At 39.0% G+C, this 26,822-nt stretch overlaps 1 protein-coding gene and 2 long non-coding RNA genes across 3 annotated transcripts in view; all 3 read right to left on the bottom strand.

Moving 5' to 3' along the window:
* Window positions 1–3,348: 3,348 nt before the first annotated feature.
* Window positions 3,349–4,595, bottom strand: LOC116220567. The gene is made up of 3 exons (XR_004163749.1): window positions 4,503–4,595; window positions 3,627–3,704; window positions 3,349–3,496 (listed from the first exon to the last, which is right to left on the bottom strand). It is a non-coding gene; the product is annotated as an uncharacterized LOC116220567 (long non-coding RNA).
* Window positions 4,596–20,198: 15,603 nt separating this feature from the next.
* LOC122132930 lies at window positions 20,199–21,034 on the bottom strand. Its single transcript, XR_006152439.1, has 4 exons — window positions 20,865–21,034; window positions 20,434–20,452; window positions 20,308–20,339; window positions 20,199–20,208 (listed from the first exon to the last, which is right to left on the bottom strand). It is a non-coding gene; the product is annotated as an uncharacterized LOC122132930 (long non-coding RNA).
* A 401-nt stretch (window positions 21,035–21,435) lies between these two features.
* LOC116220611 overlaps window positions 21,436–26,822 on the bottom strand; it is a 9,769-nt gene continuing 4,382 nt past the window's right edge. Inside the window, exons 2-6 of the mRNA XM_031568581.2 lie at window positions 23,773–24,222; window positions 23,517–23,579; window positions 22,867–22,935; window positions 22,664–22,717; window positions 21,436–21,976 (exon numbers count right to left, since the gene is read on the bottom strand). Coding sequence (XP_031424441.2) covers window positions 21,915–21,976; window positions 22,664–22,717; window positions 22,867–22,935; window positions 23,517–23,579; window positions 23,773–24,222 — 698 coding nt within the window. The 3' untranslated portion in view covers window positions 21,436–21,914. The remainder of the gene's footprint in view (window positions 21,977–22,663; window positions 22,718–22,866; window positions 22,936–23,516; window positions 23,580–23,772; window positions 24,223–26,822) is intronic.

Here is a 26,822-nt window from a genome sequence, read left to right as displayed (position 1 = left end):
CTAGGCTACTAGACTAGTGTGAATGTCCGTCATATGACCACAATGCATCAAAATGAATTTCAAGATGATAACAAAACCAGTTGCCTATAAAACATAAAGCATATTTTCCCTAGAGCTAGTCTATGAATGAAATGTCATGATTATCACATACGACATGTCCAGATGTGTTTTCATGTTAGATGTGTTATTAAAGCTGGAGGGAAAATTGGATCTTAATCAATCTTTACAATTACATATTTAAATAACTTAAACTAAAATCAATAATGCAGATGCAGTTTTTACCTGAGGTGTCTAAGATAGTAGGGAAACGCTCATCATTCCCCCTATCAAGCTGGAAGAACACCACAATTAATAGCATGCTAAAGTCTGGACACGCCATTTTAAAATGTATGTTACTGTGAGTAGCTAAGCGAGTACAAGATGATTATTTCTAAAAGGCATGAAGTTAAAGATGACATTTCTTTCATCAAGTTTTTTTTTTTTTCATTTTACAGTTTCAAAATAACAAAAAATGAAAAAGACCCAAAGCAAAAGGTTTGGGTTCCCTGCATGGTCAGTACCTAGTAACAGTATCACAGCCTGTAAACGCTTTTTGAAGCCAGCTTTCAACTGTTATTTGGGGGATTTCACCTGGCCTTCCTTGCCAATGGCTTCTAGTTTAGTTTGAGTCCAGCCACAGATTTGTAATGATGTTTAGGTTGGGTGACCGTGGGCCAAGGCAAAACCTTCAGCTTGTGCCTCTTGAGGTAGTGAATTGAGGATTTTGAGGTGTGACCTGTTATGTTTGCTTCCAGAATTTAGTGGTATTTAATTGAATTTTGGGACAAGGTTTGAGGAGTCTGAGTGTTTATAAAGCTTTGAAATGTACATCACCTGGCCTTTCCTAACGACAATTGTGAACAAGCCATTGCCCTAACAAGTTAATTAAGGGCTGAGACATTGGTAAAAAAATCTCTTAGGGTGCCCAAACTTAGTGCTTTTTGACTCTAAAATTCTACAAAACAAAAGTAATACATTAATCTTGCTGAAAATTTTGAAAAGAATGTTTAATGTATGCCTTTTGGAGATCTGTTCATCTTCTACAGGTTTTGACCAGGGGTGCCCAACTTTTGCATGTCACTGTAGATCTGTGTTATCTGTGATTGGATTTGTTCTTAAAGAGAGGGTGAGAGCTCTGTGTTTTTTGTAGATGTGATTTTTCACAGATATCATTATGTTCAGCTAAAGGATGAGTTGCCTGACCTTGATGTAAGTCACTGTTTTGTCTTTAACAACAACATTTAAAAATGTAATACATAAGCTCCACCAGTTCATTCTCATAACACTCACATCATTATTGCCATCCTCTGGACCACATCTGACAGAATCACCTACAAGCACATTAAAAACATTAAACTAAAACACATCCCTGACATTTGTGTTATTGTAGTATGTGTTATTAAAGGGACTAGAGGTGGGTGTGTGGTGATTTCTTACTTCTATAGTGAGTAGTATGCTGAGGTCTGGGCAGGAACAAGAACAAAATAAGATTTTTACTATCTGTGCAGTTACTGTAACTGAAAATGTAATGTTGTTGAAAATGTATTTTTGTCTCTCTGTGTTTGATGTGCAGACTGCTGCTCTGTCTTACCTTGCATGTTTACGTCTCTCTGTAGGGGAAAGTATTTTACATTAACATGCTTTTCACAAAACACATATAATCAAAATCACATACATACAGTAAATACACACAGATGTTGGTTTAACATTCTCATATTAAACACAAACACCACTGACACTAAGCTGCCTTCATTGTCTGTCACAATAAAACATCAAGAAACATACAGTGCCCTCCGCAATTATTGGCACCCCTAGTGAATATGAGCAAAACAGGCTATAAAAAAATATGTCTGCTATTTATCCTCTTGGTCTTTCACTCAAAATATTCACAAAAATCTTACCTTTTCATTGAAGTAAAACTATTGAAAGAAAAAAAAACTGTTGACATTAAATAAATATTTTTCCCCAAAACATGTGTGCCACAATTATTGGCACCCCTAGGATAATCTTATAATTAAAATCTAACTGAAGTATATTTCCAGTCATGTTTTACATTTTTAAGTTCACCTGTTTGATAAGGAACTCTTAAGAGGTCAACCATGACTTCCTGTTCCACTGGCGTACAAATATGAGGTGACACAGGCCAAATTCCATTATTCATTCATCACTATGGGAAAGACCCAAGAACACAGTGACGATGTGCGACGGAAAGTTGTGGAGCTGCACAAATCAAGAAATGGACACAAGAAAATCTCTAAAGAGTTGAAAATACCCGATTCCACTATCATTCAATTAAGAAGTTTAAAGCGACAGGAGATGTTAAGAATCAGCCTGGAAGAGGACGTGTGTGTACATTGACCCCACGCACCGTGAGGAGGATGGTTCGACGGGAAAAATAATCTCCAAGGATCACAGCTGGAGAATTGTAGAGGTGAGTTGAGTCTTGGGGTCAGAAAGTCTCCAAAACTACCATCAGACGCCACCTACATCACCACAAGTTGTTTTGGAGGGTTGCCAGAAAAAAGCCTCTGCTGTCAATCAACTACAAACTAAAGCGCCTAGTTTTGGCGTAGACAGAAAGATAGCCATACAGAAAAGACCCCCATACCCAATGTGAAGTATGGTGGCGGATCTTTGATGTTGTGGGGCTGTTTTTCTTCCAAAGGCCCTGGACATCTTGTTAGGATACATGGTATCATGGACTCCATCAAATACCAGCAGATTTTAAATGAAAACCTAACAGCCGCCTCCAGTAAGCTTAAAATGGGCTGTGGTTGGACCTTCCAGCAGGTCAATGATCCGAAGCACACCTCAAAATCAACACAAAAATGGTTCACCGACTGCAGAATAAAGGTTTTGCCATGGCCATCACAGTCCCCCAACCTAAACCCCATAGAAAATCTGTGGGATGAGCTGAAGCCGAGTCTACAAACGTTGACCTCAGAATCTGAAGGATCTGGAGAGATACTGCATGTAGGAATGGTCTCAGATCCTGTGCCATGTGTTCACCAACCTCATCACGCATTATAGGAGAAGGCTCAGAGCTGTTATCTTGGCAAAGGGAGGCTGCACAAAACATTAAATTAAGGGGTGCCAATAATTGTGGCACACATGTTTTGGGGAAAAATATGTATTTAATGTCAACAGTTTTTTTTTCTTTCAATAGTTTTACTTCAATGAAAAGGTAAGATTTTTGTGAATATTTTGAGTGAAAGACCAAGAGGATAAACAGCAAAGACATATTTTTTTATAGCCTGTTTTGCTCATATTCACTAGGGGTGCCAATAATTGCGGAGTGCACTGTAACTACACACTCTGGAGGAAGGCAGTTTCAGTAACTCTTAATAAAAAGCCCCTGACGTGAGTCCTCCAGGTGGTAAATAAGTGATCAACTTACTGAAGCAGAGACATGAGGCAGTGAGGACCACCAGGAAGAGGCCCCCTCCAGACGCCACCACTGACCCAGCCAAAAATCAGAGACAGTGTCAGATACAAAATGTGTATACGACTCACTGTAAACCAGGTATCATAAACTATGATATTTCATTTTACAATGAGTGGTTTGCCAAATTTTCGATTACAATTACCCAGTATGGTGGCAAGTAGGGCGGTATGGTGTTGGTGTGGAGGACTTGAGGACTTTCCATGGGTAAGTGCTGCTATGGCTAAACATGACAAATGAAGAGGTGATAAGGGCTCTTTCTGTCAAGCATATTTCAGTCACAAGAGGTGATAAACTTGCACCTTCTGAAATTTCTAAAGGGTTCACAAACTTTCGAACACCACTGTAGCCCATCAAAGTGTTATCAATTCTCCCACAATATCCCTGATCTAAACACACAGTACAGCACAGTACTACATTCTACTCAATGTACATTACAGGGTTCCATTCAAAGTTCCATTCTAAACAGCAAAAAGATTCTACATTATTATTCTCGATTACTCTGAGATACTCTTAAATTGTGATTAGCTATAATGAATGCAGAAGAACAGGAAGGGAATATCGCTATAACATTATTCAGTCTATTCAGTGAAAGTAGCAGACAAAAGCAAGGATATGAATCATCAAAGTAAGATATATTTTTCAATACAAAACCTTTCACACTGTATCTTCAAGCGTACAGGCTGGTTGCTTTAATTTAAAAGTATAAAATATTGAGGATTTTTCATGGTAAGCAATGAAAAGACATCACAGCGGTGGTATATTCAAGAAGTGTCCAAAAACTCACCTTTTCCAACAGGATCTGTCTTACTAGTTAATTTGTTCCAACCATTACATTTTTTATAGAATCATAGTTTTGGTAAATGTGTATAACATTATTATTATAATAAAAAGAAAGAACGAAAATAAATGACATACACTTTGTTGCATTATTGCCTAGTTTTGCAAATTTCTTTGAACAAAAGCATCTGCTAAATACATAAACTACAACTATTACTACATGAAAATACATGATACCTACTTGGCCCTGAGGATGATAGATATGTTGTTGTTGATGCTGTTGCTATTGCTGTTGTTGTTGCTGTTGCTGTTGTTGTTGTTGTTGTTGCTGTTGATGCTGCTGTCGCTGCTGTTGTTGCTGTTGTTGCTGTTGTTGATGTTGTTGCTGGTGTTGTTGTTGTTGTTACAAGGCTTAACCCTGTCAAACAAATAAATGACATATTAGCAATGAGAGACATGGAAAGGGTTTCTCTTCATTCCAATGACTGTGATACAGAAGTCAGTTTCAGTACACTCAAGCACCCAGCATGTACCAGAGGCAAGTTAGACTGCCAAAGAAGTTCAAATACAAACAATAATGATATGAAAATAACTAAGATACCAAACTACTGGTAAAACTAGTGGTACGGGGGCTGTTGCTTTCATATGACAATTCTATTGAAAAGAATGTGAAACATTATTCATTAAACATTAATTATTTTGAGAAATTCCATTTAAAGGTTGTTTAGATTCATTTAATTATAAAATCATGAAAGTAGTTTTACAGAGGACTTTCCATGAGTAAGCAATGATAACACATCACACTAAAATACATGATGCCTACCTGGCTGTGATGATGACAGACGCGTTGTTGTTGTGACAAGGCTAAATTCTGTCGAAAAACAAAAAGATGGCATAATTGCATTGAGACATGGAATAATCTGGATTTTTATTTTTCACTTTTAGTATGTGTGATACAGCATCTGACCTGTAAAGGTGTATGGGTCACTGCGTGGAGAGAGAGATGGATGTTCTGTGTTCACTGTATAATCACAGCTCACCCCTCTGCTCCTCACTGACTGCAGACGTCTGAATAAATCATCCTTATTCACTGTAAACTGGCAGGAAAGGTCTCCAGATGCACTCTTTGATGTCTTCGATTGGAGATAAAAATGAGGTTCATCTCCAGTATAAAGTCGGCAGCTGAGAGCATCACCAAAATGCTTGGGTATGTCACAGACAATGGAGGTGGAGCCATCGTGAAGGACCGTTATGTGTGGCTTCTGCAATCTGTCTGTATTGGGAGAGCAGACATTTATCAAATATTTTCATCCAGTTTTCTAAACCGACAAATCGCTCAGAAATGCACCTATATCTTAACAGCTACAGGAGTATATGTCATCAGTAGTAACATATTGAAACATTAACTGATAGATTAACACTAAACTATGAGGATGCCCACCTAGAACAGTCACTGAAACAAGGTCAGAGTGAGCAGATTGTTGGATCTGCTGCCCTGGTGATGTTACTGTATAATAACACCCCACTTTAGCCTCTTGAGGGGAACTCTGCCGTGTCCACTGCAGGAGCTGAACACCAGTGAGGGAGATCTGACATGATGGGTGACTGTATGGAGGAGTCTCTATCCCATCAGGGTAGAATAAACACAGAGACGCAGACTGAGACTGAGGTACTTCACAAGTCATCTGAAGTGTGTGTCTCTCTCTGATGACTGCAGGGGAGATCATCAGGTGGGCTTTTGGAAGAACAGAAGGTGCTACAGTGGAACAACAACACACATTTTAATTTATGGTGCACGTTGGGTAAGACTGTACAATATCCAGACATTGTAAGAATTTTTGGAATTTGAAAATCCTCTGTACGATTGCGATTGCATTTTACATTTAACATATTTGTCAAAGATTCTTAATTCCATGATCCCTTTCCAGGTTCTGTGTTTCATGATGAAGGCCAAATGGTGACAATGCTTTTGTGCTTTATTGGTAGGAAGAGGAGAGGCATCATCTGTAAATAAGTTGGAAATGTGATGACAGATCTCACCTTTAACAGTGAGTAAGACTGTGTGTGAATGTTGTGATGGTTCATCAGCTGACGAACATTTCAGTTTGACCACAGTAGGTAAACTGACCAGGCCTGACCATCTCATCAGTTCCTCCCCTGTGAGGGACAGCTGGCATGAGGGGGCTCTGTGCTTATGTGCCTCTTTCCCAAAGAAGAAATCACACTGAGACACAGGAGGAGACTGAGAGAAGTCACAGCTCAGCTCAACTAAGTCTCTCTCACTCATAATGGACGAGGACGCCCTCAGTGTGGGGGGAAACCCTGTTAAATGATAAGAACACATTTCTTAATAACAGATCACTCTGGTGACCTTTGTTGTGTCAACACACAGCATCATTCATTTTACTTTTTTTTAGCCTCTCAGCTTATGCTGAGGTTCAGGGGCGTTTTTTTTCATAAGACGTGGGGGGCGGCAAGAGCACTTAAAAAAAAAAATCATCTGGGCCACGAAGCGGTTTTCTATTATCTATCATATCACTGTGTGTGGAATTGGCAAATTGGCGCCCCCTGCAGCTGCAGGCGCCTCTGCTCGCTAAGAAGGCGCCGTGGACAGATCCTGAGTGAGAAGGGAGAAGGGGGAAGGGGTGGGGGCGCGGGGGACAGTTCACCTCTAGGTCTCCCAAATGGAACGGACAAGGGGGGGGGGGACGGGGGATCCACTGTATAGCAGTCACACCTCGACTTTCTTCCAAATAACGCACATTCATGACATTATAATTACAGGCCTATAATTCCTGCACGTTTTCGTTTTTCTGAATTGTGTGAAATGGTTAATACTAGTGCTGTCAGTTTAACGCGTTATTAACGGCGTTAACGCAAACCCATTTTAACGCCGTTAATTTTTTTATCGCGAGATTAACGCGATTTTTTTAATATTTTTTTTTTAGATTAACATTCTTTTTGGCCTCGCAAACTGTTTAGTAGGCTAACGTTACGGTTTGAGTGAATGGTGAGCGGCGCGATACGGCGAAATGGATGATAAAAAGCTTCTGAATGGAAAGTTTACTTTTAAAAGTTGTGTTGTGCAAAAGAAGCAAGCTTCACTGTTGTCTGAAAATGTCAACAGGCAGCTGGCTGAAAGCAAAGAAGTAATAGGGTTACCTTTTATTGGTAACCTAACTGTTACGGTTCATTGTTTCTGAAATAAGAGGCCTGACTGCTATGTTCCCAGCAAACTTGAAAAAAAGAAAATATTAAGCCATGGTTTAACTGCACTATAGGCAGAGTCCTTGTTAACCTGAGATGTGCACTTTATAATTTTATTTTGTACCGCCCAGTTTGGCAATGTTGGTTTTCAATAATATAAAACACTTGCATAAAGCAAGCCAATCCACTTTTCCATGTTGATAAGGGCATTAAAATAAAAAAAAATGATGGGAAAAATGTATAAAACGAAGGGACATTTAGAATAGATACAAATTTGCGATTAATCGCGATTAATTTTGAGTTAACTATGACATAAATGCGATTAATCGCGATTAAATATTTTAATCGTTTGACAGCACTAGTTAATACAAATAGGTAATACAGAATGATTATGTGGTCACCAAGGGCAAGGTGAATTGGTGGAAGGAGATCACTGACTGCTTCAACTTATCTCAAGATAACTATTGAAGGATGCTCAAGTGGACAAGGTAAAAATGTGTTTTCAGTCAAGTGTAACTTAACCTAAATTCCTATTAAGGCAACCAGTTAATGTTGAGCACCAACAGAATTGTTTGCTAGCTAGCGTTAGCTAGCTGATTTGACCATAGGGTATGAACATGTTCATTCATCTTGACACTAGGCTAAAGTGTTAGCGAAGTCCCGCTAGCCACAACTAACAGAATATAACAGCATACAGAGTACTAGTATAATCTTAATAATGAACAGGTCGATAGCTAGCTGGTTAGACCATATATTTCCTTTTGACACAACTATACTAGCCAGCGTTAGCGAAATCCCGTTAGCCACGATTAGCTAACTCAACTAAACCATAATGCATGTTGAGTGCTTGCACAACTGTCGCTACACGATGGTAGTCCTTTGGGGGATAGTAGTCCCTCACATTGCGCATGCTCAGACACAAACGGTTTATGGCATAAGGCTCAACATAATCGCGCATGCTCAGACAACAAAACGGTTTACAGCATAAGGCTCAACATCAACATCAACATATCTGGCTTGTCTTAACGCATAATGTAGGTTTATTTAACGTAATATTTAATAATGTTGTAAACAGTTTAAACGTCAACATATGGGGCTTGTCTTAACGCATAATGTGGGTATATTTAATGTTATATTTAATTATGTTGTAAACGGCTAACAGCATAAGGCTCTACGTCAACATATGAAACGAAACTGGGGAGAGACTTTTTGATCCTCCACCTCATCTGTTTTGTCCACTGTGACAACATATTCTTTGTTTTTAAATAAATGGTCATGTTTTCAAAAAACTGGCTTTCGTCGCTTTTCTCCATGATTGAAAACGGATCTGTCATTGTGACACATGCGCGGCTTCGCTGTCGACAGTGTCGCAAAATGACGCATGCGCAATGTGAGGGACTACTATCCCCCAAAGGACTACCATCGTGTAGCGACAACAACCTAACTTGCAGAGAGCTGGTTAGCTAACATTAATGTACATGATGTGTGCATTGATTCTCTTAAGTGTGTTATTCAAATGTTCTATTGAAGGATTTGTGCGATTGATACATTTAAGTTTGTCTTTCACTTATATTGTTATAATTGCGGGGCACAATTCCATGTAGAACCGCCACTGCTGAGGTTACTAAAGGCACAACACATACAGCGTAGCTTTGTGTAGAAACAAACGTATCACAATAAAATAACATACATTAATGATGACAGTGACAGTGATTACGTGACCAGATCCTTGTCATACAAAGTCTGTAAACTTAAGCAGAAAAGGCTTTGACCAGATCCTGACCTAATGATGACATCTCTGTTTTATCAGAAATGTGACGACTATTTTACCACCTCCTTGCCCAATGCAGGCCAAACACAGCAGAACAAAAGGTTAAACAGTTTTAACAATCAGGCTCAGTATAGCTTGGGAGAACCCCCGTCATGAAGTTACTGATTGTAACTTTAAAGATGAGTAACAAGGCTGCACAATGGTTTGTATACATGCCCCAATTATTTAACGTGTTTTCATGCCTGAAATAATATCCCTGCTTGAATTAAGAATGTTCCAAAAGTTTGTTATTCAAGATAATGTGTCGACTTCTGTCAGAGGTTATTTAAATGTCTGTGACAAAACATTGCCACATTGTAAAATCGATTGAACAGCCTGGAGGAAAGAATTGGATTACAGAGATAGTGGAAGCTGAAGGGGGTTACATTTAAACAGTGGGGTTCAACATGGTTACTGGTGGGTCACCCAATGAGACACGTATTATTTCATTATTGTTCAACACTGACTACATTACTTTACAAACATCTGTCATAAAACAACCAGTTAAAGTTGCAAACTGACCTTGGGCTTTTGTGAACTGAGACAGATCTAAAGGAAAGAGAGATAAGGAAACAAGGCTTCTTCTTCAAAAATGGATACACATTGACAGTTCAAATCATGTTTGCACTTTTAGGCCACTTTAGCAATGATGTTCAGTGATATTTTACTATTGTCTATCAAAAAAAGGGAAACATCTGATCTGACAAAGATAATGTGTAATTAAGGGAGTTAAATTAAGGGTTATCAAACTGAAAAGGCCCAATCATAACCAAATGTGAGTAATTTCTCAAATTGTTTGGTTTCTGATTAATTAATTAAATGTGTGCGACAATTTTAACCACTACAGACCATCTTAGAATTAGTTACCATTAGTGTTGGAAATGTGCCAATGTGTTTAACACTAAGGTTCGGCTGGACTTTAAAGCTAGATAATAGGATGACAAAATATCAGTGGAATACTTACAGTTTAGGTGGGTAGTTTAAAGGTTGTTTAGATTAATTTCATTATAAAATCATAAAAGTAGTTTTACAGTGACATGAAATATTGAGGACTTTCCATGGGTAAGCAATGACAACACTAAAATACATGATGCCTACCTGGCTGTGATGATGATACATACGTTGTTGTTGTTGTTGTTGTTGTTGTTGTTGTTTCTGTCGAAAACAAATAGATGGCATAATAGCATTGAGACATGGAATAATCTGGATTTTTATTTTTCACTTTTAGTAAGTGTGATACAGCATCTGACCTGTAAAGTTGTGTGGGTCACTGCGTGGAGAGAGAGATGGATGTTCTGTGTTCACTGTATAATCACAGCTCACCCCTCTGCTCCTCACTGACCGCAGACGTCTGAATAAATCATCCTTATTCACTGTAAACTGGCAGGAAAGGTCTCCAGATGCACTCTTTGATGTCTTCGATTGGAGATAAAACTGAGGTTCATCTCCAGTGTAAAGTTGGCAGCTGAGAGCATCACCAAAATGCTTGGGTATGTCACAGACAATGGAGGTGGAGCCATCGTGAAGGACCGTTATGTGTGGCTTCTGCAATCTGTCTGTATTGGGAGAACAGACATTTATCAAATATTTGTATCCAGTTTTCTAAACCGACAAATCTCTCAGAAATGCACCTATATCCTAACAGCTACAGGAGTATATGTCATCAGTAGTAACATATTGAAACATTAACTGATAGATTAACACTAAACTATGGAGATGCTCACCTAGAATAGTCACTGAAACAAGGTCAGAGTGAGCAGATTGTTGGATTTGCTGCCCTGGTGATGTTACTGTATAATAACACCACACTTTAGCCTCTAGAGGGGAACTCTGCCGTGTCCACTGCAGGAGCTGAACACCAGTGAGGGAGATCTGACATGATGATTTACTGTATGGAGCAGCCTCTATCCCATCAGGGTAGAATGAACACAGAGACGCAGACTGAGACTGAGGTACTTCACAAGTCATCTGAAGTGTGTCACTCTCTCTGATGACTGCAGGGGAGATCATCAGGTGGGCTTTTGGAGGAACAGAAGGTGCTTCTGTGGAACAACAACACACATTTTAATTTATTGTGCACATTGGGTAAGACTGTACAGTATCCGAACATGGTAAGAATTTATGGAATTTGAAAATCCTCTGTACGATTGCGATTGCATTTTACATTTAACATATTTGTCAAAGATTCTTAATTCCATGATCCCTTTCCAGGTCCTGTGTTTCATGATGAAGGCTAAATGGTGACAATGCTTTTGTGCTTTATTGGTAGGAAGAGGAGAGGCATCATCTGTGAATAAGTTGGAAATGTGATGACAGATCTCACCTTTAACAATGAGTGAAACTGTGTGTGAATGTTGTGACGGTTCATCAGCTGACGAACATTTCACTTTGACCAGAGCAGGTAAACTGACCAGGCCTGACCATCTCATCAGTTCCTCCCCTGTGAGGGACAGCTGGCATGAGGGGGCTCTGTACTTCTGTGCCTCTCTCCCAAAGAAGAAATCACACTGAGACACAGGAGGAGACTGAGAGAAGTCACAGCTCAGCTCAACTGAGTCTCTCTCACTCATAATGGACGAGGACGCCCTCAGTGTGGGGGGAAACCCTGTGGAAATGATAATAACACATTTCTTAATAACAGATCACTGGTGACCTTTGTTGTTGTGTCAAAACACAGCATCATTAATTTGACTTTTTTAGCCTCTCAGCTTATGCTGAGGTTACTAAAGGCACAACACATACAGCGTAGCTTTGTGTAGAAACAAACACATCACAATAAAATAACATACATGAAAGTGAAGTGACAGTGATTACTTGACCAGATCCTTGTGATACAAAGTCTGTAAACTTAAGCAGAAAAGGCTTTGACCAGATCCTGGCCTAATGATGACATCTCTGTTTTATCAGAAATGTGACGACTATTTTACCATCTCCTTGCGCACAACAGGACAACCACAGCAGAACAAAAGGTTAAACAGTTTTAACAATCAGGCTCAGTATAGCTTGTGAGAACCCCCGTCATGAAGTTACTGATTGTAACTTTAAAGAATAGTAACAAGGCTGCACAATGGTTTGTATACATGCCCCAATTATTTAACGTGTTTTCATGCCTGAAATAATATCCCTGCTTGAATTAAGAATGTTCCAAAAGTTTGTTATTCAAGATAATGTGTTGACTTCTGTCAGAGGTTATTTAAATGTCTGTGACAAAACATTGCCACTTTGTAAAATCGATTCAACAGCCTGGAGGAAAGAAGTGGGTTACAGAGATAGTGGAAGCTGAAGGGGGTTACAATTAAACAGTGGGGTTCAATATGGTTACTGGTGGGTCACCCAATGAGACAAGTATTATTTCATTATTGTTCATTATAAAACAATTAGGTTCTATTGAATTATTTAGCTTTTTCTGATTGGACGAGAGACGTTCCATGAGTTGGAATATCCCAGGACATCCCAACTCGGACTTTTCACAGCTAATAATAAATCACTCCGCGATGAAACTTGCACGTTGATACAATTAAGCGATAACCGTTAATTCAAAGTTCTTATAATTCCAAAAGACGTTGACAATGGAACTATTTTTTTGTTGCGGAGAAACAATGGCGAAATAAACTTCGTGTTTAAATGGTTAAATTGGTTGACTATAAAATTGTTTTATAAAAGCAATATAGTACTCGTGCGAGTGGGGTAGGTAAGGGATATTCCCACGGGTGTTGTTGCCTGCGCCACTCGGCCTCCGGCCTCGTGGCTACGGCCGAACACCACCCGTGGGAATATCCCTTACCTACCCCACTCGCACTCGTACTATATTGCTTAAACACGGACTACATTACATTACAAACATCTGTCATAAAACAAGCAGTTAAAGTTGCAAACTGACCTTGGGCTTTTGTGAACTGAGACAGATCTAAAGGAAAGAGAGATAAGGAAACAAGGCTTCTTGTTCAAAAATGGATACACACTGACAGATCAAATCATGTTTGCACTTTTAGGCCACTTTAGTAATGATGTCCAGTGATATTTTACTATTGTCTATCAAAAAAAGGAAAACATCTGATCTGACAATGATAATGTATAATTAAGGGAGTTAAATTAAGGGTTATCAAAGTCTTCAGCACAATCATAATCAAATGTGTGTAATTTCTTAAATTGTTTGGTTTCTGATTAATTAATTAAATGTGTGTGACAATTTGAACCACTACAGACCATCTTAGAAGTAGTTACCATTAGTGTTGGAAATGTGCCAATGTGTTTAACACTAAGGTTCCGCTGGACTATAAAGCTAGATAATAGGATGACAAAATATCAGTGGTATACTTACAGTTTAGGTGGGTAATGAAAAGGATGCTGTAGAGAAAGTACACCATTTTGCAAACTGCCATGTAACTGAAGGATTTGAAAAAGTAACTGGACTGACAAATATAGCTGACATATAAAGGAAGTAGACTGAAAAAAGGTCACTGAAACCCACACACCTCAGAAAGAAAAAAACAATGTCTGTTTCCTGTGATGATATTTATGACCTCTGCATGTTGTCATGAGTAGTTCTTACATTTTTTACTTTCTGCATTTCAGTTTCTTTTTTTGATACATGATGCTCACCTGGCTCTGATGATCATAGATATGTTGTTGTTGTTGTAACAAGACTTAACCCTGTCAAAACAAACAAAGCAACAAGAAACATACAAGAGCAGACATTTATCAAATATTGTTTTAGATTTTGTATTGAGTTTGCATTGGGTCATGTCATATATGATTTTAAAAGCTTATGCTCAGGTTACTAAAGGCACAACACACACAGTGTAGCTTTGTGTAGAAAGAAACGCATCAAAATAAAATAAGGGGCCGCACCATGATGGTTCCATGTGACACGGAGTACCCTGCCTTTGTTTCTGAGCGCACCATCAAAGAGACGGCTGGGAACATTGACTGTGAGGGGTGCATGAGGTACAGCCATGGACGGATTAAGAAACCACGGGCCCCTGGGCCTGGACATGCTGAAGCCCCCCCCCCCCCCCCCCCCCCGCGAAAAAAATAATTGTGCGCCTGCAAAACACGCACGCACACGCACGTGTTGGATTTTACGGTCGAATTACATACTTTGGCTATTGTATTGGGAAAGTAAACAGGTCAAAGTTCACTCCGTAACATCCACCTTCGGTGAGGTGTGCACTGCCCCGCTATTGTTTCTGACATTACATGTGACAGGGCAACAGCCGAGTGATTCTTTTCCAAATTGAAACTGATTAAGACCTACCTGAGGGGCAGCATGGGGCAGGAGAGGCTGAATGGGCTGGCTATCCTGTCCATTGAAAAATCAGATCATGCATCACCACTTTTATGTTTGAAAGGCGTCGTTTGGCAGGTGTAACCTACTGTGCCTGCTTGTAGGTCTTGACTGTCAAATTCTGCGCCTAAACTAGCTATAGCGTATCGTCTCATCACATGATCAAATAGAGACTTGACATTGGACCACAAGATAGGCTACATATTACCCAGCAATCATTGCATATCTGTACATGACAAAAATAACAAAGAAAATAAGAAATTATTCATTTAATTGAATCAGTTTTTTAACAGTTTCTATAGTGTATGTACGATAAGCATATCTTTTTGTTATAGATTGCTACTGACGATTTCCCCCTAAAAATTATGAAAACCATGACAGAGACAGGTTTGCCATTTTGAGGGAATATATAGCATAAGGTATCCATGGCAGATCCAGAAAAGTCATGCATGATCACTGTCGCAGTAATCTAGCATTTTCTAACACAGCACAGGTACACTGAATTAAAGCCATTAGCAAATGAATAAAATACAACTTTTTCAACCACAAATAAGAGATACATAACAGCGACTTCACGCAGAGGCTCTGGCCTAGGGGCCCCCTGAGCTCATGGGCCCCTGGGCCTGGGCCCGGTAGGCCCGTTCGTTAATCCATCCCTGGGTACAGCAGCCTGAAATAAACACCAGTAGACATTATCACCCACAGAGTTCTGTTCATTCAGGATGTGGTCTTGTCCTCAAGCTCTTGACATGCAGTAGTGTGTAGACATTTAAAAACAGCACCGAAAGAACACAAGAATACATCCGTCAGAGCACCCTGTCCACTATCTTGCTATCCCCTGCAGCATTGTAAAGGTTGATACTGCCAGGTAGTTAACCAGCATTTTCTCACTGAGTTGCTTTCGTTTGTGGGAACCCAACCTCTGCAGTACTGAAAATAGGGTCAGTAGGAAAGTCTTAACAGAACACAAACTGTGGTCAAACTTTTTTTTAGCTTAAAAATAAAAGACAAGTTTTAGGTTTTTAATTATACCCTTGTCATTGGCAACGTAATAGAAAACGTGTCTGACAGTAATGAATAACTCCTGGCTGGCCCGGCAAGTTTTTTGTAGCATCTACATGTGTTTTAGAGCATAGATTTACTAGGATCTTCAGAAATACATTGCGGGTGATACCTATCTGTCCCTGGTGTCCATGAAACTGGTCTTTGTTTAATTTCTCTGGTAGATCTTTGTAATGACATAATAAATACCTACGACACATCCACTGCTAAACTTGTTTGTTTCAGCTTTGGCCAAAAATCAAACTTCACAGCGGAGACTCAAGTTTCAACAGTGTTACAAATTAGTTTGACAAATTAGGCATTATTTTCACAAAAAAAGTTTATGCAGTAACCATTTTGTTTTTTTCTGTCTTTTTCTATTCTTTTTAAGAATAAAGTTCTCTAAAAATGTCCTCAGAAACCTAAAGACAGTGTTGAGATATCATGGATGTAATATCATTTTCATCATGGATCTTGTTACATTTTAATGGGATGTCTGATGGTTTTGGCTAAAAGTGGGGACACAACTGTGAAACCTTGTAAACACATGCATGTGTCATTTGGAAAACAATCTTATTTTTAAATATTGCTTTTGGTGAAAAGCAACAGTTTACAACTGTTTCTGCCTTTCCCTCCTGAGGACACCACTGTCTCGGCGCGGATCTCGGACTGTCTTGCTGATATATCCACATGGATGAAAAACCACCACCTTCAGCTGAACCTGGCCAAAACGGAACTGATGGTCTTTCTAGCCAAACAGGCCATCCACCACAACATCAGCATCAATATTGACTCCTTGTCTCTTGTTCCATCCAAAACAGCAAGAAACCTCGGGGTCATTATTGATGACCAACTGACTTTCACGGACCACATTGCCTCTGTCTCTAGGTCCTGCCGCTTTGCGCTATTCAACATCCGCAAAATCAGGCCGTACCTAACCCAGTATGCCACCCAGCTGCTGGTGCAAACCTTGGTGAATTCACGCCTTGATTACTGCAACGCCCTCCTAACGGGCCTGCCGGCTTGCGTGGTGAAACCACTACAAATGATCCAGAACGCGGCGGCGCGTCTGGTGTTCAACCAACCGAAGAGGGCACACGTCACCCCGCTACTCATTGACCTCCACTGGCTGCCTGTAGCTGCTCGCATTAAGTTCAAGTCACTTATGCTTGCCTACAAAGTGCTTGATGGTTCTGCTCCCACCTACCTAAATGCTCTTGTAAAGGCAAATGTTACACCCAGGATGCTGCGCTCTTCTAGTGAGCGTCGTTTGGCACTGCCGTCTGTGCAAGCACGGCAGTCCAGACTATTCTCATTTGTAGTTCCACGTTGGTGGAATGAGCTGCCCAGCACTACCAGAGCAGGGGCGTCCCTCTCTACCTTTAAGAAGCTTTTGAAGACCCAACTCTTCAGAGAGCACTTCCCGTCCTAACTGGCACTTCGACTAGTGCGTAACTTGCAATTACAGCAGTTACACTTCTGCACTCTTTCTTTCTTTTTATTTCATTTTGTTATATTTCTAATGTAAAGTAGTATTTATTTATTGTTACACCAGGTTCTATTGCTCGTAGCTTGAATATTCTCTCCCTTGTACGTCGCTTTGGACAAAAGCGTCTGCTAAATGACTAAATGTAAATGTAAATGTAAAAGGTCTCTTCAATACATTTTGTTACTTATGAGGTGTCACAAGTTTGATATGAGAACGACTGACTAAATAAAATAATTGTGTACATTATATCATTAACCCTTCATATGTTCATTATTAAACCTGATAGCAGTTCAAATCGGTGGACTTTTTTCCCCATGTCTCTAGAATGCTTTTGCGGAAGAGGAAAAGGAGGCTACATGTAAGTGAATCTATGAATTGGGTTCTCTCGCTCCTCCAGGTGTCAACACGGAGTTGGATTTCTGTTGAACTTTGTATATTTTAAATCATATGTATGAATATATATATGTATATGAGATTTATGTTGTACTTTATATATTTTAAATCATATTTATGAATATATATATATGAGATTTATGTTGTACTTTATACATTTTAAATCATATTTATGAATATATATGACAGTGGTATGCCCAGATTTATGTCGAACTTTATGTTCTATAAATCATATTTCGGTTGTACTTTCTATATTTTCTATTGCTGTATTCATCTAAGCTTTGATGCTGTTTTCTATATGTGGGTTGTTTGTCATGTTGATGTAACCTTGTCACAACAAATAGAACTACGAGATTGAGATACACCTACAATGACACATGTCCAATAGAGTAAGCCCTTTGACTATAAATGAAAATAAAAGACAATGTGTTTGTAATGACTCTAACAAAGGTGTTTAATCGCCGAACATTGGTGTGATGATACCTTTTTATTTTCCAAAAAATAGCCAAGCCCATATCTGTCCACATAGTCTGAAAGTCCAAAGGTTCCACTGGGTTAAATATTGTATAGCAGGTCTACAAATGTCAGTGAATGCACTTACACTACCAGGCTTTTGTTCATTCAGACTGAGGCAGCACACTTACAGTACCACTTAAAACAACCATTTTATTCAAATTTTATTGACCATTTTTAAATACGCTAATATGTTATACAGTAATATAATTTTTAGACATACATAGAACCAAGCAACAATATATAACAGCAATATCATAATGATACATAAATAATATATTTAAAAGTTTTAATTTCTTATCTAAAACTCTAACAATAATAACTAGCCTACTAAGCGGCAGACGTACTCAGAGAGGCAGTAATTCCGGGCAATTTTGGGACATGCATATGTGGGCGTGGTTTATTTAACAATGCATTTACCATTAGTAAATCTGCCTATATACTGCAAACCGGTAATCAACTTGCCTCCTGAAATCTTTGCATTCTAGCTAAAATACAACAGAAATTTCATTGGATAAGGTGTCCATTAAACCCTCAATAGACCATAGTCATTGTAGCTATTTTCTCTATATGCAGGCATTCCAAAACACAAGACAAGCTTTTTAAAGCATAATAAATGCTATATGCGGTATGTGCAGCTGTATCAGTGCACCTGCAGAAGGTTGTAGGTCATGTCCTGCTGTGTGACAACAGGGCTCCTGTGGTCCTGCACCAAGCTGTATGTGGGGTCCCCCTGGTTGGAGATACTTGGTGGGTCAGATATAGAGTTGTAGACATGAAACTGGCAAAAGTGAGTTTGTTAAAAAACAAAAAGACTACACATATAACTAAAGGTTTAATAAACAAAAATGAAAGTAGTTTATGGCCTTTTACTGGCACTGAAAATGAGAAAAACAACATGGTGAAATGAGATTTAGACATTTAACACATAGTAAAATACAGTAGTTTTTAGTATTCACAGAAAAAGATGTTCAATTACTTGTGTTATTGGTTGGGGACCACAGCAGCTAAACCTCTCATTATCCATCCAAGTACTCATACCCAACAACTTTGCTTAAGTATTATAACACAACAGGGTACACTACAACCATCATATCAATGCTAAACGACAACAGTAGCAATAAACACAGCTAAGCATATCTGATGGCCCCGTAAATTAATCTGAATGAAAAGATATTGATTTTTGCTATACATCCATAGCACAGTACTTTGCACATAGTGCACTCACATCATCCTGTTGAGAGAAAATGTCTTCCCTTTTGTCAACATCTGAAAGATTTAATGAACAGAGTCAAATGTCACATAACTTTCATGCCTTGTAATATTTGTGTGACATGAACATAGACAAGATGTGAGAATGAGCGTCAACGGAAGATCCATCAAATCTTATTAAATACTTCTCCACACTTACTCCTGACTTCTGCAAACATACGTACATTGTGTACTTCTAATCAGGATGTCTTCAAGATGTGCCGAGTAATACAGACCTTGTGTTAGTGACACATAGTTGTGGAAGAAGAAGAAGAACTCTTTTTTGTAAATGAAAATAAATCAAAATGATCTTGTTTTACCTGGAGCTACAGTCAGGGGTGTTGAGGTGATCATGGAGTAGGTTACAACAGTGTCATTAACAGTCTGAAGGATGAAAAACAGAGTTTGTAATTTCACTGTTTTACCTGTGATAGAGATACTTTCCAAACACTGTTAATGACTATATATGAAAATAATAATCAAGTGCTTTGTATTAATATATTCCTTGTATGAATCATGTGCTTATGAAAGCAGGAACATGGTATTTCTGCGTGTGTGTAACTTAGAATATTAGATGCCACTTAGTCTGCATATGTACAAGAGCATGTTTAGACCAGAGGTGATAAGAAGGGTCGAACTGTGCTTCTTGCAAAACTTCCATCCTTGCCTCGGACGTCAGAAATCCACCACGCGGTTATCTCTGCTGAACGCTAAACTTCTGTCTATACAAACCTTGTGCGATGTGTTTATCATTGCTTCACTTTCAGCCTTGTGCTGGGAGTGAGCCCGATTGCAATTGTTGTTTGTCTAATAAATATACTTATATGCTGCTCCGGAGTCCTGAGGTAACTAGGGTGAATTTTCACCTATCAACCTATATTGATCTAGAGTATCAATGACAGTAAACATACTTACTGTAATTGTACTATGTGCAGGCATAATGTCCGGGTGATTCTCTGAAGCACAAACACAAATAAAATAGTCTGTAAATTAACATGTTCCTCCCAGTACATAAACTACACATATGGTGAGTGTGAAGACATATAGGATCTTACTCTGTCTGGTCCTGCCTAGAGTTCCCTTTGAACTGTTTGTAAGATACACAGGAAATCAGTTGCTGCTTATGCTCCTTTAAAACGATAAACGTGTTATCTGAAAGAATAAAACACATATGATCTTACCTCTGTTGTTTATGTTTCCCTGAAAGAGAAAATAAGATGTGCCTATCAGAGAGTAAATAAGGCTGTATCTTTCTTTTAATACAGAAGTAAATGTAGTTTTGGTCTAAAACTAGCAAGCTAACTCCTGAGACATGCAAACAATAACACTAACAACAGCACATCTGACACAAATAAAAGCTTGCTAATGTGCCAGCGGGTGACTTTTGGAGATATAGAGGGCAATGTCGATCTGTGTCTGTGTCGTTCTGTCTGTCCCAGACCACCGAACTACACAGTGTATAGCCTGGGCAACTAGTGGGAATGACAGGAGTCTTTACTTCAAGATGATTGCTTATAAAACAGACCTCAAAAAGTTGCAAATGTGTTACCTTTAGCATGAATGTGTTTTCCTAGATCTATTCTATGAATTAAATGTCATGAATATCACATACGGCATGTCCAGATGAGACAGAGTACTAACACGACAGCCAGGACAATGCACAGGCTAGTCATCGCCAAGATCAGCACTGTTCCCTGTGACACTGAAATAAATAAGTGAGATGCACAAATAATTGATATAATGAAAGCTTTCATGAGATAGAGGAGGAAGAGGAGGGGAGTGGGGAAAATAGACAGAGCAAAGCTTGGCAAGAGAATTTTCAAAACATTTTTATCACCTTAATTTCCCGACTGTTAACCACTGTTACGACCCCCTGTGCCCTGCTTACCCTGCCTGCAGTCCCTATACTGGCCATATGGAGGCAGCAGGCTGTGGACCTGCAACGGAGCATGATGAGCAGTGATTATCCACACCTGGCGCCAGGTGTGGATATAAAAGCACTGCTACGGCTGATGGGAGGCCCTTCTCAGCTTCCGCTACTCTCACACACACTTTCGACAAACGCTCCTACTCACGTACATACCCACTTCACGCATCCACGCATCTTTGGAAACCCCTAGACTTTCTCCTTTGCATCAAACTTTCTAGTAAATAAATAGTCTTTTGTTACAATCCGCCACATTGTCTGTCTCTACCGTTTTTATGTTGCGACCCACGAGCCGGTCGTAACAACCACCGTTTTCACTATTAACAATCATCAACAAACTTTTTGATAACGGTTATTTTGCTATTTATTGTGGTCTGTTACTATAAAGTGTTACCCACTTTTCCGTTGTTAAATTTAGTTTTAGCTGTGACAGTCACACAAACAGAAGTGTGAATCTGGTGAACCATGCTCAGAGACTTTACCTGTAGAGGGGGTCAGTGTTGTAGTTGTGAGAAAATAATTGGTTGGAAACAGACCAATGTTTTTTCATCAACAGTATTGTTCAGTGCAGTTGACATACACATAATATACATACAAGCATACATACAGTAAATAGAAATCTGGCCATCGCAGAATCTGGTACATCGAATATGACATAACAACTGATCATGTATGTGTTTATTCTGTGCTAATAAATAACGTATGGTAATGTGTCATAGTGTGATAATGAATGTATCACTTACCTGAGGCATCCATGGTGTACTCTGAATGAAGGTGAAGGGTTGAACCTGGAGACACTATAAAAAAGACCATTGTCCATTTTTTTTTTTAGAAACAGAATATCAACAAAAACATCCAGAAAACTGCATTTTATAACAGTTATGAATTTATTTGGATTTGTTGCGGCAAATAAGTATTTGAACCCCTAGCGAAACATGACTTAGTACTGGGTGGAGAAACCCTTGTTGGCAAGCACAGAGGTCAGACTGTTCTTCTAGTTGGTCACCAGGTTTACACACATCTCAGGAGGGATTTTGGTCCACTCCTCTTTGCAGATTTGCAAAATGCAGTTTTCTGGATGTTTTTGTTGATATTCTGTCTCTTACTGATGAAATAGACCTACCATTACAATTATAGATCACACATTTCTTTGCAAGTGGGCAAACTTGTGAAATCGGCAGGTGTTCAAATACTTATAGCCCCTAGTGATTGGACCTAATGACGTCACTGGATCAGACTAGCTCTAGACCACTTGTGTTCAGACTGGGGGCCCATGTATCCCTTTGTGGATTGCTAGGGGCCTTTTAGGGTCTCAGGGGTCAACCCTGGAGCAGCGGGTTTTAGGGCTCCTGTGACCTCTGGGCCCCTGAGTGTGTGCCCGATAGGCCCATGTGGTAATCCAGGCCGGAGAATGAGCAAGAATTAAATTAAATAAGAAAAACATTGATAATGTGTCATAGTGTGAGAATGAATGTATCACCTACCTGAAGCATCCATAGTGTACTCTGAAGTAAGGTGAAGGGTTGAACCTGGAGAGACTATAAAACATATCTTTATATTTATCATATATACATACATACCAATTCAGAATGTTAAAAGAATCTTCATATCCACATTCAGTCATGCTGTGAAACAGACTAACTGGGCTGACTTTATTGTGTTTTCCGACAAAAAGCAAAGAACTCACCTGTGGCAGTGTGTGCATCACCTCTTGTGGCAACTTTGAGCTCAACTGGTGTAGATTGAGGCCTTAAACCTAAACAGGAGGTTAGAAAGTTCAACTATGATTAAATCAAAGAACTTTGCAGAGTAATGTGGTCTCAATCTTAACATTTACCGCAGAACTCTCACAGCTGTCTGTAAAGAGATATGGCTGTTGTCATATTGTGTTAACCATAGACATCAAAAGGTTTTCTTATGTCAGCGGGGTTACTTGATACTAAAATAGAAAACTATTAAAACTTACTGAAACCTAGAGGCTTAGGTTCACACGCGATATATAGCATCACTATAAGTCACAAGTAAGATATAGTAGCACTTATGCACTTATCACTGCGCAATGCACAATAATACTATATTTTTGCACTTCTAGGTAGATGTACACTCTGCGCAAAATGTTAGTCTATTCTAATCTAATGCATCCTTGCGATAGTTCTTTGAGGACCTTTGGGATAGTTCTTTGAGGACTTTTCGGATAATTCTTTTGGCACCTTTGGAATAGTTCTTTGAGAAAGATTGAATTTGATCGATGAATTTTGAATCTAATGAGAAGTCCAAAGTGATTCCAAGAACAAGCTATTACTGCTCTCTATCCTGGGACTTGTAAAAATGACTTACCTGCTTCTGGTGATGTTAAAGGAGTATTTTTGGTCAGGGGCTGGTTTACTGTTGCAAGAAATCCTTTCAATTCACAATGAATGCAGGATGTTAGGATAATCTCTGATTCACAATTTTTTTTTAAGTTATTTTTGTTTTACAAAAATGTCAAGAAGAACAAAACAAAACTTGTTAGAACAGACATCAGACAGACATAAGGAGTCATGTTTACAGTATGTATTTATTAATAAATTAATAATATTTTGAGCATACTGACCTGTAAAGGTGTATGGGTCACTGCGTGGAGATAGAGATGAAGGTTCTGTGTTCACTGTATAATCACAGCTCACCTCTCTGCTCCTCACTGACTGCAGACGTCTGAATAAATCATCCTCGTCCACAGAAAAAAAATGGCAGTTTCCAGATGCTATTTTAGCTGTCGGGTAAAAGTTCTCCCCATGTCCAGAATAAAACTGGCATCCGGTGACGTTCCAGGACTGCTTGGGTATTTCACAAACAATGTCGAGCAGCTTATTTGTTCGGTCATGATGCACGCTTACCGTGGGTTTCTGCAAATTATCTGTCAGCAGACAGAAGGCAGGAATGAACTCAGAAATGCCAAACAGAGTGAATGTTAAGTGAATTAACAGTAGTGATGCTTCTTCACTCACCCAGCACAAACACTGAAACAGGAGAAGAGGGATGAGAGGGACGATTAACACCAGACCTGTTTACAATGTAGAAACATTTCACTGGAAGCACTGAAGGTGGGTTTACATGTCCCCAGACTTTCATTTGTTCTCCTGTGAGGGTCAGCTGGCATGATGATGAAGAGTTGGTGTATGTTCCCACTGAGAAAAAACACTGAGGCACTGGATCCTGAGGGACTATACAACTCAGATGGACTTTGGTTGTCGGCAAAATTACTGAAGAGGATACAGACAGCTCAGGTTTTGGAAGTCCTAAAACAGAAGTAATAATATGTGTTATGTCATTGTCATTAAGGACAAATATAATACATTAGTTAAAAAAAATAACTGATGTGTACATGTTACGACTTTAAAATTATTGTAGTCTTCCATAGATCTTTTGATTCATATTTGCTTGTTTGTTGAAAGGATGTATGACTCTTATGCTTGCATATCATATTCACTAAGACATCTACAGGGTACCTATCTTATTTTAATGAATATGTTTTATTAATGTTTTGTAAACTTACCATGGACATGAGTGAATGCAAACAGGACTATAAAAATGAGATGAAAAAACATCAGCACAACTGTCAAAGATGAGCCCTGCATGTGTAACTTCATCAGCTCTGTTCCCTATCAGTTAATGGCTTTCTGAATTCAGTACTCCAAGAATTTAGTACCCACAAACCACTCAAACTGAGAGTTAATAGATAGTTCACTGAAAGTGAAGTATGAACTGTGTCTACCTATACAAAACGTACCAAGAACAAACCGAAGAGCCAAATGATTAAATGGAGAATAGCATATAACACACTGATTTCTTACATAATACTGATGTCAAAGCACATTGGTAATATGAGGTATTTTGTTGTTTGTTTTTAGTTGTATCTCAATAGTATTATACATGAACAGTTGGGCACAGAGTCATTTAATGAGGTCCTTGGATAACTCAAATGGTTTAACATCAGGCTACAAAACAGAAACAGAAAACAGGAATTACTTACAGTAAGGAGTGATGACCCAAAACAAGTAAAAGGATGGCAGAAATACTGTGAAAGATGCCATTTTACCCATTCACATGTTACTGAGAACAAACAAGTGTTGCATTAAATACTAATGAAATAAGGAGGCAGGTTGCGGAGAATCAGACAGGAAACCCACAACTACTTGCTGTAAGCTGTAAATTAAAGTATTTAGACATGCGCAGAGGTTTTCCACCGAGATCTCCAACTGACCGACCAAGATCTCAACTTAGCGACAGAGATCTGCAATAATGTATCGCAATAACAGTACTTGAACTTTTCTGCATTGCAGTTTGGCACAAATCGAAAAACACCCCACATCATTAACAATGCTTGATTTTTTTCTGCACTGCAATTTGGCACAAATTGTAAAAAAAAAAAAGAAATAACTATGCTCGAATGCCTTTGCACTGCAATTCATCGTGATTGTGTTTTTTATTTCAGACAGGCTGAGACAGACCAGACCGGCTGTCCCCCAAAACTAAGGAAGACATGGACTGATGAGGGAGCGCTGTCACCCCTAAAACATCTACAGTGGCAGGAATTTGAATGCTGGTGTAGGAGTTCACAATCTAAACAGCATTATATAAAACTGGCCTCAATTTAAAAAAGTTGTTTAAGCTATTGTTCTGCTGTGGTTGGCCTGCATTGGGCAAGGAGATGGTAAAATAGTCGTCACATTTCTGATGAAACAGAGATGTCATCATTAGGCCAGGATCTGGTCAAAGCCTTTTCTACTTAAGTTTAACGACTTTGTATCACAAGGATCTGGTCAAGTAATCACTGTCACTGTCATCATTCATGTATGTTATTTTATTGTGATGCGTTTGTTTCTTATCTTTCTTATGTGTTGTGCCTTAGCAACCTCAGCATAAGCTGAGAGGCTTTTTAAATCATATATGACATGGCCCAATGCAACTTGAGATACACAAAGACTCCAGAATGTACAGTGGAAAATATGTCTAATTTAACAGCAGTTTTTTCTTGCCCTTGAGAGGACAAAATGTATGTGGGTCTTTGCAGCTCGTTATAAAAGCGATGTTCTTAAAATAGGCAAGTAGTTGTGGGTTTCATTAGCAGCCTGAAGCTCTGCAGTGAAACCCACAGACAATGTGGTTTTGAAAGCTCCCTTCCACGGTTATATGATCATTTACTAGAACAGGGTCCTCAATTTTAACATGCGTTGGTTTTTATTCAGTTTTACGTCTATATGAAATCACCTCAGCTGTAAAAATGAAGAGAGAATGAAATGGACATCAAAGGCCAAACACAGACACAGACTCACCAGTAGGTGAGCTGTTGTGGAAATAGTATCATCACAACTGACAAGGTAGCCACTATTGTATTCTTTAAAAACATTGTGTACATCAATATCACTTTGTGAGAAGCACGAATGAACATTAGGGTCATAACCTTGTTGCCTAGATATAACTAGAGAGGAATAATGTCTTGTTTATATTGATGTAAGTGTCACACTTTTCCATAATTATCACACTGAAACATATTGGTGCCAATATTGTCATTAACAGTTCAGGAAAGGATATGCATGATCTCAATAGTCTCCATGGTAACTGAAGTGACTGCATGTCAAGAGCTTGAGGGCAAGACCACAT

The sequence above is a fragment of the Clupea harengus genome, chromosome 5 (genome assembly GCF_900700415.2).
Source record: "Clupea harengus chromosome 5, Ch_v2.0.2, whole genome shotgun sequence".
Classification (NCBI taxonomy): Eukaryota; Metazoa; Chordata; class Actinopteri; order Clupeiformes; family Clupeidae; genus Clupea; species Clupea harengus.
The sequence above is the reverse complement of the archived record's forward strand: the minus strand, read 5'-3'. Positions and strand labels throughout refer to the sequence as shown.